This window comes from Marmota flaviventris, chromosome 6 (assembly GCF_047511675.1).
Source record: "Marmota flaviventris isolate mMarFla1 chromosome 6, mMarFla1.hap1, whole genome shotgun sequence".
Lineage (NCBI taxonomy): Eukaryota > Metazoa > Chordata > Mammalia > Rodentia > Sciuridae > Marmota > Marmota flaviventris.
Window position 1 is genome coordinate 138,558,742 of NC_092503.1, and position 17,265 is coordinate 138,576,006.

General features: G+C 34.2%; 1 protein-coding gene across 12 annotated transcripts in view; it reads left to right on the plus strand.

Annotated features, from left to right (window-relative positions):
* The window catches only part of Prp4k (pre-mRNA processing factor kinase PRP4K), a 39,476-nt gene extending 23,172 nt beyond the window's left edge, over window positions 1-16,304 (plus strand). Inside the window, exons 7-18 of one of the 12 annotated variants that reach the window (XM_027948112.3) lie at window positions 1,232-1,305; window positions 2,938-3,028; window positions 3,644-3,791; window positions 4,804-4,941; window positions 5,718-5,871; window positions 8,588-8,702; window positions 9,289-9,440; window positions 10,458-10,544; window positions 11,694-13,605; window positions 13,858-13,930; window positions 14,386-14,431; window positions 16,124-16,304. In XM_027948112.3, the coding sequence (XP_027803913.1) occupies window positions 1,232-1,305; window positions 2,938-3,028; window positions 3,644-3,791; window positions 4,804-4,941; window positions 5,718-5,871; window positions 8,588-8,702; window positions 9,289-9,440; window positions 10,458-10,544; window positions 11,694-11,897 (1,163 nt within the window). In that variant the 3' untranslated portion in view covers window positions 11,898-13,605; window positions 13,858-13,930; window positions 14,386-14,431; window positions 16,124-16,304. Of the gene's footprint in view, window positions 1-1,231; window positions 1,306-2,937; window positions 3,029-3,643; window positions 3,792-4,803; window positions 4,942-5,717; window positions 5,872-7,792; window positions 7,917-8,587; window positions 8,703-8,796; window positions 8,959-9,288; window positions 9,441-10,457; window positions 10,545-11,693; window positions 14,432-16,123 lie in introns of those variants that run through there. The other 11 variants (XM_071613649.1, XM_071613646.1, XM_071613648.1 and 8 more) reach the window with 11 other exon arrangements.
* Window positions 16,305-17,265: the final 961 nt, after the last annotated feature.

The following is a 17,265-nucleotide window of genomic DNA, read 5'->3' on the forward strand; positions in this document are numbered from 1 at the left end:
CCTGTCTGCGCATACAAAAAAGCATACTAACTACACATCTGTATGGTCTTCCTTATTTCTTTCTAGAGCATGTTTCATAGTTTATTCAGTCTTCTAACACTGGATATTTGTGTCTAGTTGGCTGTCAGTGGATACTAATTAATAATATTGTGCAATCAAAGTGTGAAATATGATATATCAAGAAATTTGTAATATTTTGAACAACCAACAATAAAAAATTAAAAAAAAATAATATTGTGCATTAAATCATTTTTAATGCTTGACCACTGTTTTCCATTAGTTCACCAGAAGTGGGATTGCAGGTTACAAGAGTGCATGAGTACTTTTGCAATTTATTGTCAAACTCTGCTCTTAAGAGTTGTACAGTTTTGCCATCCCGTAAGCAGTGTCTGAGTGCTTATTTATCCAGAGCCTTTTGGCAAATTATTTTAATACTTCTTGATTTTGGGCCAGTATTATAGGTGAGAACTTATATCACATTGTAGTTTTAATTAATTCACATTTCTGTATAGTAATTGAAATTAGGTATATGTTCATATGCCAAAAGCTATTGCTTTTATTTATTTTATTATTTTTTTAAATACTGTGGATTGAACCTAGAGGCACTTCACTGAGCCACCCCAGCCCTTTTTTTATTTTTTATTTTGGCCAGGTTCTCACTAAGTTGGTTAGGGCCTTGCTAAGTTGCTGAGGTTGGCTTTGAACTTATAATCCTCCTGCCTCAGCCTCCTGAGGTCATGGGGTTTATTTTTGTGCAGTTTTCTGTGGATGTTTTTAGGAAACAAATATATACAGATTGATATTGATATGTTGTCTGTAGTGGGGATATTAATCCTTGAGGATTTATTAAAGTACAAATTTAAAATATTTTTTTTTTAATTTTTTTAGTTGTTGATAGATGTTTATTGGATTTATTTACTTTTTTTTTTTTTTTTAACGTGATGCTGAGAATCAAACCCAGTGCCTCACACATGCTAGGCAAGTGCTTTACACTGACCTACAACCCAGCCCCTTAAAATAGTTTTTGTTTGGCGGGGGTGGGGTGGGAAGGTGTTTGTTTTTAAAAGAATACTTTCACTTTAATACAAAATTGTTCAGCTCTTGCTTACTTAAACTTAACAGTGGCCAAAGTTAACTACTATTAACTGACTTTCCATTGACTCATATTTCAATTTGTATGTTTTCATCTTTCAAATACTAAGGCTTCTTTTTTTTTTTTTTTTTTTTAAAGGTTCATCTCAGAAAAAACTTTTAGCACCTGATATGTTTACAGAATCTGACGATATGTTTGCTGCATATTTTGATGTAAGTAATTTTTAAATCAACTACAGTAAAATATATATAAGAAATACATGTATGTATGAAGCAGGACATAACTGTAATTCCAGTGACTCAGGAGGCTGAGGCAGAACGATTACAAGTTTGAGGCCATCCTCAGCAGCCTAGCAAGACCATCTTTAAAGAAAGAAAGAAGGTGTGTAGCTCAGTGGTAGGGTACTCCTGGGTTCGATCTCCAGTGCCACAAAGTAAAAATATGTGTGTGTCTGTTTACATACACACAGAAATGAGTATAACACTAATATAATAAATGTTAATATCTGAGTGAAGGGTACCTAGTTTAGTACCTTTCCTCTAAATCTGAATTTGTATCAAAATTTTAAAGCAAGCACAACAGAGTAATTTGAGAGCTTCATGAAAGTCATGCATCAAACAACTACATGTGGTGATTAGGTGAGATAAAGTGATGTCAGTATTTCCCAGGCCTTTTGTTTGTCTACTTTTAGACTTCTGTGTTGTATGCAGTTGAGAACAACTATCAATGCACTCAAAAGTGTGAGGCCATTTTCAATATAAATTTAAAAGGATATGAGAAATATGAGGTCTTTGTAAGAGGAAGTAGGGAGGATAAACACAATAGGGAAAATTAATGGTGTAGAATTAGTGTATGAACTCATTGGCAATTGCCTCCAGTAATCTGTGATGTATAAACTATAAGAGATACCAAAAAATGGATTAAGAGAGGATCAAATGAAGTATTGAACCAACTGAAGTATTGTTACCCTTCATTTGCCTAGGTGTTACTTGTGTCATTCAGCTTTCTGTTACTATAATGAAATACCTGAGATAACCAACTTAGAAAATGTTTATTTTGTTGCCACTTTTGGAGAGTCCAAGGTCACATGGCCTCATTGCTATGGCCCTGTGTGTGGTTAGGCGATACAGCATGTACACATACATGGTGGAACAGATCCACTCACCTCATGGTCAGGAAGGATGGAAGGGAGTGAAGAGGGCCTGGGATTCCACATTTCCCTTCGGAGTCCTGTCATCAGTGACCTAAAGACTTCCTAATAGTGCTGCCCTGGGGACTAAGCCTTCAACACATGAGCCTTTTAGGGGACACTGAAGATCCAAACTATAGCAGTATTAAAGAATCTTCTGGATATTTGTTCATATGCCAAAAGCTATTGCTTTTATTTGTTTTATTATTATTGAAGCAAAGTTCAAAAGAAGATTGATCCCAAGTAGTAGATTAATTTTCCAGATAGGCTCAACTGGTGCAGCCAACAACTGTCATACATTTCATGCATAAGTGAAAAGAACACAGTGTCTTCATGGAGAGGGCAGTGAAAGAAATGGTTAAAGTTGGTAGGAAAGAGTTGGACATTATAACATCAGCTAAAGAAAGGCAGATCTGGTTTTTGAGGTTTTTTTTTTTAAATAATGAACTAATCATACTCATTAGTTTTTGAGGATTCTTTGTTATTTTTTTCTCCCCAGAGTTTTGTTGTAATATAAGACAATTTGGTAATCCTATTTTAGCTATATTGTATTTATTTAATTTGCGATAAAATGCTAGTTTTGTTGTTAGTTATAAAGAAAGTGCTTTGAATGTGTGATTACGTGAGTAAATAATGTATGTCTCCTTAATTTCAGAGTGCTCGACTTAGGGCTGCTGGCATTGGAAAAGATTTCAAAGAGAATCCCAACCTCAGAGATAACTGGACTGATGCAGAAGGCTATTATCGTAAGTTCACATTTCTTATTAACTTAGGAGTTTATTGTAACCAAACACTTTGCCTGATGTAGTCACATATTGTTGGAGAACTTCAAAAAATCCCATCACAGTACCATCACTTAAAAGTATGGCACATGCACCTATTGCATGAATCCCTATTGTGTTCTAGTAAGCAGCCAAGAAGCATCGCAAATTGAGGTGAGATATAAAGACTTGATATACAACCTAAATCTAATCAAAATAATTTTTGTCCACAAGATAATGCCTTAGAAGGGAAGGGGTCCATCACTTGCTTTTCTTGATCTGAAACCAAGAAAAATGACATAGAAGGAACTTTGAATGCCAGTAGTGCAGTATTTGATAGGCAAGAATACAATTGAAAATGTTTCATGGAACATTTCTTCCCTACTCAGTGTTAGAACAGAAACTCTTCTTGTAGTTATCTAAATGGGCATATAACTTCTAACCACATTTTTGAAAGAATGACTTTCAAATCCTGATTTTCCCTCTTGTAGAAAACCGCATAGTACAGTTTTTACACAATTTTTAAGTGATTGTTTTGTGTTTCCAGTTTTATGTTCGTTATTATGGTAAGACCTCTAAATTTTTAATTTGTTTTCTTAGGTGTGAACATAGGTGAAGTCCTAGATAAGCGTTACAATGTGTACGGCTACACTGGGCAAGGTGTATTCAGTAATGTTGTACGAGCCAGAGATAATGCAAGAGCCAACCAAGAAGTGGCTGTTAAGATCATCAGAAACAATGAGCTCATGTAAGTTCAGGAGACAAATGAGTTGGAGCCTTTAATATTAACACAGATATTTATGAATGAGCATTTTTTTCTAATATTTTTTAAAATGTGACACAATTTAAAATAAAGTATTGCCTTTTTAAAGTAATGGAAACAGTTCTCTTTTACTGGATTTTTAAATTTGTTATGTGTAAAGTACTAGAACCATAGTAATAATTAATTTTTCAGTACCGTCTACTATGTAATAATTATAATAATTAATTTTTCAGTACCTACTATGTGCACTAGTACAATCGTAGGCACATACCTTCTACTGCTTACTTTATACAACATCTTTTGCTATGACTATCTTAACTCAAGACCAGAGGTGAGAAATGAAAAGATCATATCAAGTGTCACTGAATATATGGTGACAAAATAAAAACTGATTTATTAGCAAATGGTGGGCATTATTGTATCTTATGTTTTTCCTTTAATAGAATAGATAATTGCCTTACTTGTGTTTCAGTACATAATCTATACCACACTCTGAGCTGGGATTAATGTCAGCTTTCTGGTTTTGAAATATTACAAGAGTTGTGGATTTTTACTGATGTCTTAGAGGGTGTTTTGTTGGGAAGTCCCAGCTTCTTCTGTGTACAACAGAGAAGACTAGTCTATAGGGTAGTTTGATTTAAAAAATTATATCAAGACATTTTGAGCTAAAACGTGCAATATTGATTCCCTTCAAGCAGAGTGGGAATGTTTCTGTTTATCCATTGATTACTCTGGAAATTCACTCTACTCATGGAAATAATAATAAACTATTATGTAAATGATACAGAAACTTAGATTTATTTGTACTTAAAAAATACAAAACTACTGGGCTGGGGGTATGGCTCAGTTTGGTGGCTCAGCACCATCAAAAAAAAAAAACACTACTTATCCACATCACCAATGGTTGCACATGGTACATCAGATTGGGTCTAGCAAATGTTATTCTCATAAATTCTGTGTATGTTTAGTTTAGGCCTAACTTTCTTTTTCATTGCAGGCAAAAGACTGGTTTAAAAGAATTAGAGTTCTTGAAAAAACTTAATGATGCTGATCCAGATGACAAATTTCACTGTTTGCGACTCTTCAGGCACTTTTATCACAAGCAGCATCTCTGTCTCGTATTTGAGCCTCTCAGGTACAATGTCAGAGCCTATATATTAAATTTAAAAAAATGTAGCTTCTACCAAACTCATTTTAGATCAGTGCTGTGACAATTTTCTGGGTATTTGATTAGTGTTTTTCAGTCATTTCTTGTTTTTGTTTTTTTAGCTTTGGTTAACTTCTTGACAATAATTAATATGTAAACTAATAGTTGACTATATACTGTGTACCTGGCACTAATCTCAGGTAGTCTGTAGGTCGTCTTTGAAAACTAAATAGTGAAAGTGATTGGGTAGAAATACAGTTTTTATCTTCAACTGTGGTTTCATTGTAGAGATTTCAAAGGTAAAAGCTCATTCTAAAAATATGAATTTTATCATGCATCTTTCCGTTTGTAGTGCTAGGGATTGAATCCAGGGGCGCTCTACCACTGAGCTGAATCCCCACTCCTTTTTCATTTTTGTGAGACAGGGTCTTGCAAGTTGTTGGGGCTGACCTCAAACTTGCCATCCTTAGGCCTCAGCCTCCCGCATCACTGGTATTATAGGCATGTGTGCCACCATGCCCAGCTTCTATTTATTTTGAAAGTTGACTTTGAGAAATTGTGTTGTGTATGCACAGTGTGACATGCTCTCATTTCAATGTAAAATAATTTTTGTCAAGGATTGGGAGGGGGATTCTGGAACAGAATATTTTAAATGTAAATCGTGTTTTGTACTTCATTTTAACTTATACTTGAAAATGTTTTACCTTTTATATTTCCAGTTTGCATTTTAATTCCTTTTGTTTTTGTTTTTTCTCTCCTAAAAGTATGAATTTACGAGAGGTATTAAAAAAATATGGTAAGGATGTTGGTCTTCATATTAAAGCTGTAAGATCCTATAGTCAGCAATTGTTCCTGGCACTGAAACTCCTTAAAAGGTGCAATATCCTACATGCAGATATCAAGCCAGACAATATCCTGGTAAGTCAAAACAACCAGGCTAATTTTTACATCCATTTTTTAAAATAGAAATATGATTATTACTATTTCAGAAAAGACATCTTTGAAATGTAAGTCAGAGTATTAATAACACCAATTATGAATGACTTGACCAAATGGTACCTTTTTTGGAAATTGGGCCCTGAAGTTTTACAGAAAATTATGAAGAAAGAGGAAATGGGTCTTTGTCCGTCCCCCCACCACCACCTCTTCTGATTCATTGATTCAGAGTATACAATAACCCCGAGAATGCTTTTGTAGTAATAGTGTGTTTCTTCTGGTATCTTTAAAAATTGCTACACATGTTGCTGTTTTGAAATAAGAAATTTTCACTTCTTTGTTCTTTAGTTTTTATAAATGGATGGAGTTAGGGATATTTAAGGGAATTACCCTCTCTTGAGCAGATATATGGTTCTGAGTTGAAAAGGTACCTAGAAGTAATCCCCCTCCCCGCTTTTTTATTATTTATTGCTCTAGAAACTGGCTCCTGGAGCCCAAACAGAAAAGCTCAGTTATGGTTTTAGGTGTAATATTGAGAGGCATCTCTTGAAGGTTTGACTTTCACTATTAGTGACTTCTGTTTTAACAACATGGGTTTCACAGTGTTTGTAGTGTTTTTGAAATTTGAAAATACATCCTCATGGTACTGTGATTAATACTTTCACACACCTGTCCTTGGCCCCTTTTTCACCTTGCTCTGTGGTGTTCACAGTTGTAAGCATATTCACAACTTGGAGAATTCCTGTATTCTCTGCCAGCAACATGTTCTGCTTTTCTGCCTCTCTTTCTTTTTCTTTCTTTCTTATTTTAATGCACACCTTAAATGCATCCAAGAGAGCCCTAGAAAAGGCCAAACATGTAAGGTGTCCTTTACTGGGAACTGTTTAAACTATGACACAGTAAACTCTTAAAAAATATGACTTTAACATTAAAGTTTCAGAACTCCTTAGGCTCTTTAGTTTAGGCTTCTTTTTCTTCTTTTTTAATATCTTGATTATTCCTTCCAGATTGTTAATATTTATTCCTTTTTCACATGTGGTCTGAGCTTACATTGTGTTAATAATACTCTATCTAATTTAACGTGGGGTTAGAGTTGCTGAATAATTACAGTGAGATGGAACGTACATTTTTTAAGCAGATTGTAAAATTGAATTGCATAGCCAGCTTCATAGTTGTTTTCTTTAAATGTTTCTTTCTGTTTAATTGTGAAATGTAGTATCCACATCAAAACATGTAATTTAGAAGATAATTATACAGTGAACACCCGTGGAGACTAAAGATTAAGACACTTGTCAATGTCTTAAATGCTCTCGGTTTTAGTGCTTAGTTTTTCCTTGAATTAGTACTAAACTAGTATAGGGTTTTAGAAACTGAGTACTTTTCCTTTTTTCTGAGGAAGAAAAAATAGACCCAGAAAACACATGGAGCTCATGTTTGTTAATGAAAATCTCAATGTTTTAGCCTGTGGTTTTAGTGGTCAGTGTGGGAAACTACCATATTCCTCCTGGAGGGAGTAGAAGTTGTATAGCTCACTTATGTTCATATGAGGGGCTGTTGGTAGAGCCAGTGCTTAGTTAGCATGCTAAAGCCCTGGGTTCATTCCCTAGCACAAAGCAAGCCCACAATATTAAAAAAGCTTCTTAAAAGAATTTTTCCATTTTTAAGATATCTATTTTCCTGATTCCCAAAATAAAGAAAATTGTAATTGATGGCAATTTAAAATAATCATTTGTTATAGTTTAGTTCTGAGGATATTGCTTACAATAGCCAAGTCTGTAAACCAAACATTTTATGATACCTTCCTATAAAGTCCCTAGGGCTAAAGTGTTATGTTTCTTTGGGGTGGGAACAATAGGGCCAAGTTCAAGTCCCAACTCGGAATTTGTGTGTGTCTCTTTTGAAGGGGGGAAGGGACTCTGGAATATGAATTATCTTCACTTGTTAATCCTGCACATGCTTCTGACTCATGAGTGGCAGCAGTCATGGGAGCAGCTCCAGCCTTTCTCAGCAGATGTCACTGTTACTGTGTATGTGAAAGTATTTACAAAGGAAACAAGAACAAATGACTAATATAGAGTTCGTGTTTATCAGTTTTGCCAAATGTTTAACATTTCTTGACTAATATCTTCTTTATATTTTAAGGGATTTGATATTTTTAAACTTGACATGATTGCTAGATTGCTAAATCTAGACCAGCTTCATATGGAAAAAAATTTTTTTTTTCCAGTCCAAATTTAACCTGAATCACCCTTTTGCTTTCATTGCCATTGTAATTTTGTGGCAGCTGAAAGTTAACTGAAATCTAAGTTATTAACAAATGTTTTCATGTTTCTTTAGAGAGCAACTTGACTACTCAGGTATTCAGGCGATTTCTAGAAGATACTTTGTCTCCTGAAATTAGATTTTTTTTCTCTCAATCCTACCCTTTTTTAAATGCTCTTTGTTAAAATTAAATATATTTAGTGTTATCCCATGATTCCTCATTGAAAAAAGTTTTTTACTAATCATAATAAAATATTTGGGAGAGCTTAATTTTTCATATTTAGGAAAATTAAGTTATAAATAGAATAGGAATTTTTATAAATGGCTCTTGTTCACAGTATTGGAATTAATAAAACTTCTTAAAGCCATTTTAATTATTCATTTGTGTTTGTTTTTCCTGACACGAACTAAATTTCCTTAAAAAAATGTCTTGCAGGTTAATGAATCAAAAACGATTTTAAAGCTTTGTGATTTTGGATCGGCTTCACATGTTGCAGATAATGACATAACACCTTATCTTGTCAGTAGATTTTATCGTGCTCCTGAGATCAGTAAGTTTCTCAAAAATGTTCTTTGACCTGGGCCATCATATGCGGTGGAAACAGCATATGTAATGTCTAAGCACTGTTTTCCATCACACTTCAGCAGCTGCTCGAGTTCATTCATGAGGAAGGGAACCATAGCAAGTTCATCCTCCTCAGGTGGAATGAAAGTAGTTGTGGCAGGAGTCTTGATCATGTCAAGCAAGAGTAGCAAAACAGGTGTGGAAAATCCTCGACTTTAGAAGACTGCTCTTGGTTATTCAAGGTCTGATTATTACATTTATGGATTGTATGGGACCTTTGTTTTTTCTCTTCCTATTGCCTTGGTTGAGGTTGGTTAGCACCTCCACCAAAGGTGAAGTGAAAAAAAGAATATATATTTTCTTTTTGACCCTTCACTTCTCCCATACCCCTACTTTTGAAGTTTTAAGAGTCTTCATTAAGAATTAGTTGGGAAGAACACAAAATTAATTGCCAAACTGATGTGTTCAAGTTATGATTATAATCAAAGTCAAGATAGTCCCCTATTAATGGAAATAAAAAAATTAATTGAAGTCAGTCATTGATATATTAAAAACTTGCATTTTGTTTTCAGTTATAGGTAAAAGCTATGACTATGGTATAGATATGTGGTCTGTAGGTTGTACCTTATATGAACTCTACACTGGAAAAATTTTATTTCCTGGCAAAACCAACAACCATATGTTGAAACTCGCCATGGATCTCAAAGGAAAGATGCCAAATAAGGTAGGACATCAGCTTAATTTTTCAAGTTTTTGTATAGACTGATGGACTTGTGACATTTACCATTATAGCTGTGAAATAAAAGATTTTAGAGAGGCAGATAGATGTCTACCTTCATTCCTTAGCTCTTTTCAAGTTTCTGATGTTCAAATTAGTGGCTCTAATCACCCAAGCGCTATTAAATGAACTTTTGTGTGTGTGTGTGGTGCTGGATGGAGATTGAAGCCAGGACTTTGTGCATGCAACTGAGCTATATCCCCAGCCCTATCAAAAGAACATTTTCAGTGATGGGGAGAGAAGGAGCTCAGTCTTGTTACATGTTTGGGAGATAAAATGAAAAAAGATGTAGACTGGTTTAGTTAAAATGAAAGAAGTGCTTGGTGGTCAGAGAAAGAATAGATGAACTTTGAGCTTGATAATTAGCTTTTAAAGATTAGAAGTCATTGGGAAAGGAGGATACCAAGAAAATTCACTTATTAGGATATCTTTTGAACATAAAGCTCACCCTTAGTGCTTCAGCTATCCTACTAGTTTTCTGTTTAACATGAAGGAACCAACTTTATTTATGAGAAAGATATTTATGAAAATATGAGAGGGCTTTCTGTATCTTAGCTGTCTAAGATTTCAGCTTGTTTATTGAATTCCTGAAACATTTTAACAGATTTTTCTTATGGATCAGAATCCATTATTATTTTTAGAATTGTTCAAATTGTATTACATCGAACTTGTTTAGAATAAGTTGCACAAATTAGTTACGTTGACACTTGTTTTAATGAAATCTTACCTGTATCATAGCAATTGTTTGTCAGTAACTGTGAAAATGTCATTTCATATTATTAGTAATTTAGGTATAGCATTTGGATTAGTTTTTCCAAAGATGTTAATAAGTTCTGAAAGCAAGAAACTAATACCTAATACCAAGAGAGACTACACAATAAACTTATGTAAATATTGTTAGTAGGCCAAGGCTGCTTTATAATTTTAAGTTTAAAATCCAGATTTTTCTGTCTTGTTTTATAGATGATTCGGAAAGGTGTATTCAAAGACCAACATTTTGATCAAAATCTGAACTTCATGTATGTAGAAGTTGATAAAGTAACAGAGAGGGTAAGTGTTTTTAAGTGTGCTACATTAAATGAATTGAGTACTCTGTGGTACATGGAGCTGTGAATTTAAAAAAATAAAATAAAATATTTTTTAATTTCCTTTTTCCTGTCAAACAGTTTCTCAATAAAATATGTCAGGTTATGAAAGGATGATTTTCAGTATCATCATGAGTTTCTTTTTATGATAGGTCATATTCAGGCCTTCATCACCTATCTCTTGGATCACTTCCTAGGTCTCGCTTCCCATTCAGCTTGTGTTCTGCTTCTAGAGTGATCTTTCTGAAAACAAATCTGATTGTGCTAATTCTTATTGCTTAAAATACTTTGTTGGCTCCCTACTATCTATGATATTTGAGTTCTTCAGAATGACAAAGTTCTTTTTGGTATGAACTCCACCTTCAGCAGTTTCTTTTATCCCCACCATTTTACACTTGAATGATAGGGACATTGGTTCAGACTTCCCTGAGCCAATTTGCCTCCTCATCTCCTAGAAAAAAATTTATTCAAGCCTTAGCAAAAGTACATGTTGTATACATGTACTGTGTGCATAACTTTGTCAAAGCACATGTTTGTTATCAGCTTGTTTACATGTCTGTTTCCTGCCACTTAAGAGTAGGGAAAGTACAGTTTGACCAGTTTTTACTCTTTGTCTTCATTGCTAACTTGGGGAGCTTTTCCATCTAAGATTTTTTGGGGTTTTTTGTTTGTTTGGGTTTGTTTTGTTTTTGGTCGGCTTGTTTATTTGGGGTTTTTGTTTGGTTGGTTTGGGGGGAATTTTGTTTGGTTGGGGTTTTTTTGTTGTTGTTCTTTTGTTTTTGATGGGGGTGTTTGTTTTGTTTGAGACAATGTCTTACTAAGTTACCTAGTGCTTTGCTATGTTGCTGAGGCTGGCTTTGAACTTGAGATCCTCCTGCCTCAGTCTCCTGAATTGCTGGGGTTATAGATGTGAACCACCCACATGTCTGAGTTTTTTTTATTACTTATTGAAAAGATATAGAGGATAAAGAAAGCCACATAAATTGTAAAAGAGCAGTTGATTGTGATTGATATACATATTCTAAATATTTTTGTAGACAAAAAAACAGTCTGATGTAAGTCGTTTTTGTTTAGTAATTTATTTAGAGATACGCATTGTAAAAATTATTTTTAGGAGAAAGTTACTGTCATGAGCACCATTAATCCAACTAAGGACCTGTTGGCTGACTTGATTGGGTGCCAGCGACTTCCTGAAGACCAACGTAAAAAAGTACACCAGCTAAAGGACTTGTTGGACCAGATCCTAATGTTGGACCCAGCTAAGCGAATTAGCATCAACCAGGCCCTACAGCATGCTTTCATCCAGGAAAAAATTTAAACGAGATGAAGAAACTCCAAGGGTTTGAGTAATTAAATACAAAGACTGAAGAAATTTCACAGCAGTTTATTATTAATGTATATAAACTTATAAATATTTCTCCAGCAAATTTGAGGAAGCATGATATATTTGAATTAACACCAAGGGTGATATTTCTTTTAGAAATGTTAGTTAATCTGTTTTGTGTCTTATGTGAAATTTCACTGTAGAACTGTTTTAATTGCCAAGACTGCACAAAATTACAGTGCTAATGTATATGGTTGCAGTTCACATAAAAGACAAAAAGCATCTGTTATAAAATGAGTAGTAATACTGGGTGGTTGATTCGTTTTTAGCAGAATTGGCTTCATTTTGGTCTTCAGATAAAATGGCCAGCATAAATGCTGTTTATATTCACGTTTTCCTAGGTGTGTGTGTGCAGGCCACAGCAGCATGCCCTTGGTGTAGTCAGTGCCGAAAGGGGTCTGTTCCTTCTTGAGCCTGCCTGCAGGGACGGTCTCCTCTTTTAAAGCAGGTTGTGTACAACATTCAGTACACTGAAGGTAAGCTAAACCATCAACATCACTGGTGTTTTAAGATGTTATTTTATTGGAATAATTGACAAATGAGGGATAATAGCTTTGTGGCAGAATTCCCTGCATGTGTGATAACTGATCTTGTTTTATTTTTTGGCATTGCAACTGTGGCATAGTTACAATTTCTGTTCTGTTCATCACATTTAAAATTTGAAGAGTACGCGCTTGATGGATAGAGCGCCTTCAGTGTACTGTTTCTTATTAACTTTACTTTTTTAAAATCAACTTGCTATAGACTTTATATACATTTTGTTAAATACAGTTCCTAGTGACATAGAAACGATGCATAGTTTTCATTTACTAATTACAAATGTTGAGGCCTAATTCTCAAAGTCCTCATATTTAAAGGTTAGATAGACAACATAATGAAATTTTTAACTATTTGTATGTCATTTTGAAAGTGTACTGCTTTATGGTAAAAGTGTTTTTTCATTTGTTCATTGTTTTCATTATTTGTGATCATGTTGTCTTTCAATACAGGCATAAACCTTCCACTCTTGAACAAAGCAGCTGCTTTTTAAAAGCGGTAATTGCTTCTTTACCTTTTATTTCTTTTGTAAATGAAGCTTTTCTTTAAGATTGTGACTTTAAAGTGTTGTCTATTGCATAAACAGTTGACACTCACTTATTGTAAAGTGAAGATTGTTCTACTGCATGTGAAGTGGACCATGCAGATTTCTGTATGTTCTCAGTATGCATCACTAGATAATAAAGTCTTTTGTGAACAAGGCATTTGTAGCCATTTTTAAAAGTTTTTGTCTTCAGTGCTGGTAAGTCAGGTAAACCATAAATAGCTAAAAGCAACCTTTCTTTTTATCCTGAAGTCTTTAATTGAGAGTATTGTTGAAAGAAGTAAATCTAGCCAAAAGTTTATCAATTTATTAATAATTAGGATTCTAATTATTTTTATCCCCCACCCCCCAAAAGCCCACAATATTGTCAGCTTTCAGTGTAGTGAGATTATTCCTGTAGGTTATGGGGTATAATGCAGGATTTAACTAATGTTTTTGCTATTTTCTCACTTTTCCTTTTGATGGTGCGGAAAGAGAAAAAGGAAAACGGGGCACAGGCCATTCAACGCCTTCTGCAAGGGGTCTGATTTGCTGAGACACCAGCTTCACCTTCTTAACAAGGTTATTTCTGACAGCATGTGTAGATAAACATTTAGCAACGATTTAAAACAAAATCATGTAAATCAGCTTGGTTTTGCAAAACAGAGGAATTCGTATTTGTAACTTGATACGATTTTCAAAAGCATATGTAATCTTTTTCTGTTTGGGGGGTAAAATTAATGCTTGTCTCCCTGAGGAATATGGAAAACAATCAGATTTTAGGGATTTAAATAGTATTTTAAAATTGTAAATGGGATTTTTTTATTCACCCAGGCACCTAATTACAACAAGCATGCACATTTTGGTGCATTCAAGAATGGAAAATCAGAATAGCAGCATTCTTCTGGTGGGTTTTGCTCCAATTAAAGACATGAAATGAACTGCACAGCCAGGAAGGTGATAGATGATATAATAAGCCAACTCTGAATCTACACCCCGACTCTTCATGGTTTAGACTTACTAAAATAAAAGCAAGGTGATTTTTTCATCTTCAGGTAGAGTGAAGCCTTTTAAATAAGGCATCACATGCAGCTTTTCTACCTTAATAATATGGATAGTAATTTTCCCACCATTATGTACTTTATTTTGGTGACAGTATGCTGCATATTCAAGTCTTTTGTAGTTATTTTCACTCAAAATAGTTGACATTTTGATGCTTCTGGTGATTTTCATGACTTCATTTTATATAATTATTTAATAAGTAAGTTAATTTCCACTAGAAACAGTTCATCTTTTACCTTCAAAACTATTACCTGTTCTTTAAAAAACAAAGTTGCTTGTTACTTGTTCTTTGTGTTTTAGGTGCAGCTCAGTGGAAGATGATGACAACCAGAAGACATGAGCTAAGGTTTCTGTCCTATAAAAGATTAAAAAAAAAAAAAAAGGCTCCATTTAGTTTTTGTCTAATTTTTTAGTTTTCAGCATTATGATTTGGGTTTCATTGGTGTTTGGTATTTAGAATAGTAGTGCTATCGTGGTGTTCATCTTGTAAAGTGCTTGTTTTCTCATACTTCCTGCCTCTTCCTCTCCTATACCCCTCCTCTAAAATAAAAATAGTACTTAAGTTTAGTGATATAAAAGGCTCTTGGGTGCTTAAGATCCCACATAACACATGGTTGTAAAAATTAGATGCTAAGGATTATTAGAAAAACAGCAGCCACCAAGTAGCATACATCTAAAAGTAATCTTCAGCTTTAAGCAGGTACAGAAGAGTAGAAGCAGGAATTTTAAGAATGTGTTTAACTCCTTTAGTTAATCTATTCTCTTACTTAACCTTTAATAACCTTGTTTTAACAAGTTCTCCAGTCATGGTCTTAAAATAGATTACTCAGAGCCATTGTCAGTTTTTCTTAAGGGAAATGAAAAAGGTTATAACTAGTTTTTCATGTTCGCAAATTTAGCATTCCTATTTTTATCTACTTGAAAGAAACCCTGTAAAAAACATCTTACATACATATACATGGTTTTATTTGAATTTGTAATTTTGCTGAGGCAGAAATTTGGAACTTTTTAAGACCTCTGTAACATTGAAGTCATTTAGTTAATGATCTTATTTAACAAACCTGCATTCGTGTTTCAGAATAGCTTTATAATTTTCAAATAGAAGTATCTGTTATGAAGTTTCAGCTTTCTTATACTTTATGGCAAAAATAATATCAAATACTTGAGAGTTCGTGAAAGTCTTAAGCATAGTTCCAAAGATGTCGTAGTTCTTTCTAGAGCTGGAGGAGAACTGGAAAGCATATGAAGTTTAGGTACATTGTCTCTGGGTAGATTATTCTCAAAGATCATCAGAAATAAGTGGATCTTGAGCAAGGGGAACATCTTGTCATAAATAAGATCCTCCTGATATTTGTGTTTATCTGTAAATCTGTATTAAAAACTGTTTCTTCATTCCCCAATGGCTATCTCACTCTATTTGCTGGACTATTTTGTTGTATTTTTAACATAAGTAATATTTATCTTGACATTATAACTACCACATTTTTCCTAACAAAAATAAACACTAAGGACATTTTTTACAATACAAAATATGTAATGTTTTATAGTATGTGATAGAGGTATTGAAATGTTCTCAGTTTTGTTCCAGACTTGCATTCCTCTTTTCTGCTTTACCCATACTTCATCATCATTCATAAGCAGAACTCCCAGCTATATAGGTAGAAATAAAATCTCTGAAATGAAACAGGAATCATGTACATTAAAATTTAGGTTAAGTAATTAGGGAGTGTCCTCTTAAGTGTTGGAGATACAAAAAAAGTCACATAATCAAATATGTAATACACCTTCTTCAGTTAAAATGACATCATTAACAGTGGGCTCCATAAGTATGTTTTTTTAATAGTATGCTAGTTCCAAAATATATTCAACATATATTTTATATTCTTTATAAAAATGTCCCCCAGCAAATTCATTTGTGATTTTTGTTTTTATTTTTTACATGTCAAACGATGTACACTAATTTGACTTTAAGATATTTTCCAGTTATTTTGAGATACCATTGTAGCATCCTTAATTTTTCTTCTCCTTCTGTATATAGGGTAAGGGACAGTTCTGAAGAACCTTTCCATTTAGCAATCAAGATATGGAAGCTGATCTCTGAAAATACTCAATGTGTATCCTAATTGTTCATGGTATTATTTGATTTGTAACTTGCATTTTAGCAGCATATGTCCCCAATTGACTTATTGGAAAACTTAATAAAATAATGCCTCTTGGTAGCATATTGTCTGCTGATTTTTTTCCCCCCCTTAGCTTAGGTTTGGCATTTTACATTTACTTTAAAGTTACAAACATTCTTACCTGAGGTTTCTTAGCTGCCATTTCATTAAGGATAGATATGATTTGAAAAGTATTCTGGCTAGGTGTGGTGTTGCACACCTGCAATCCCAGTGACTCAGTTAGCTGAGGTAGGAGAATTACAAGTTCAAAGGTAGCCTCAGCAGCTTAGCAGGCCCTAAGTAACTTAGTGAGACTCTATTTCAAAGTGAAAAAACAGAAATGGCTGGGGATGTGGCTCATTGGTGAAGCGACCGTGGGTTCAACCCTGGACCCCCCCCCCCCCAAAAAAAAAATGTATTCTGTGCTCAAATATAATTAGGGACGGGTGGGCTGAAGCTATATAGAAATCCTAGAAAAATCTCAAAGATTTTGATGTGCATTTCAATGACTCGAAAAGGTATGGGGATAAATGTGGCATACAACCTCAGTAGATTCTGGAACCTGTACCTTGAAAACAACCAATGTGGTAAGATTTTCCTCACAAACAGCAATACAAAGTAATGAACTAACTTCCTTTTTTTCAAATAACAAGTAAATCAGTTCACTGCCCATTTAGAACCCTGACATATCAGGCTCTTAGCCCTAGCCTATTCACTCCTTTCTTCCTTTAAGGAAATGTTTTCAGCTTTTAAGAATAAAATAAGGCCAGGCACAGTGGAGCATGCTTGTTAACCTCAGTAACTCAAAGGCAGGAAGGTGGGAAGTTCAAAATCAGCCTCAGCTATTTAACGAGGCCCTAAGCATATTAGACTCTGTCTTTAAAAAAAAAAAAAAATGCTAGGGATATTGCTCAGTTAAGTGCTCCTGGGTTCAATCCCCGTTACCAAACATAATAAGAAGGACCAAAGAGGATGTGTAAATCCCTAGTGCATGCAAAGTAGGATTAGGTTATGTGGGCAG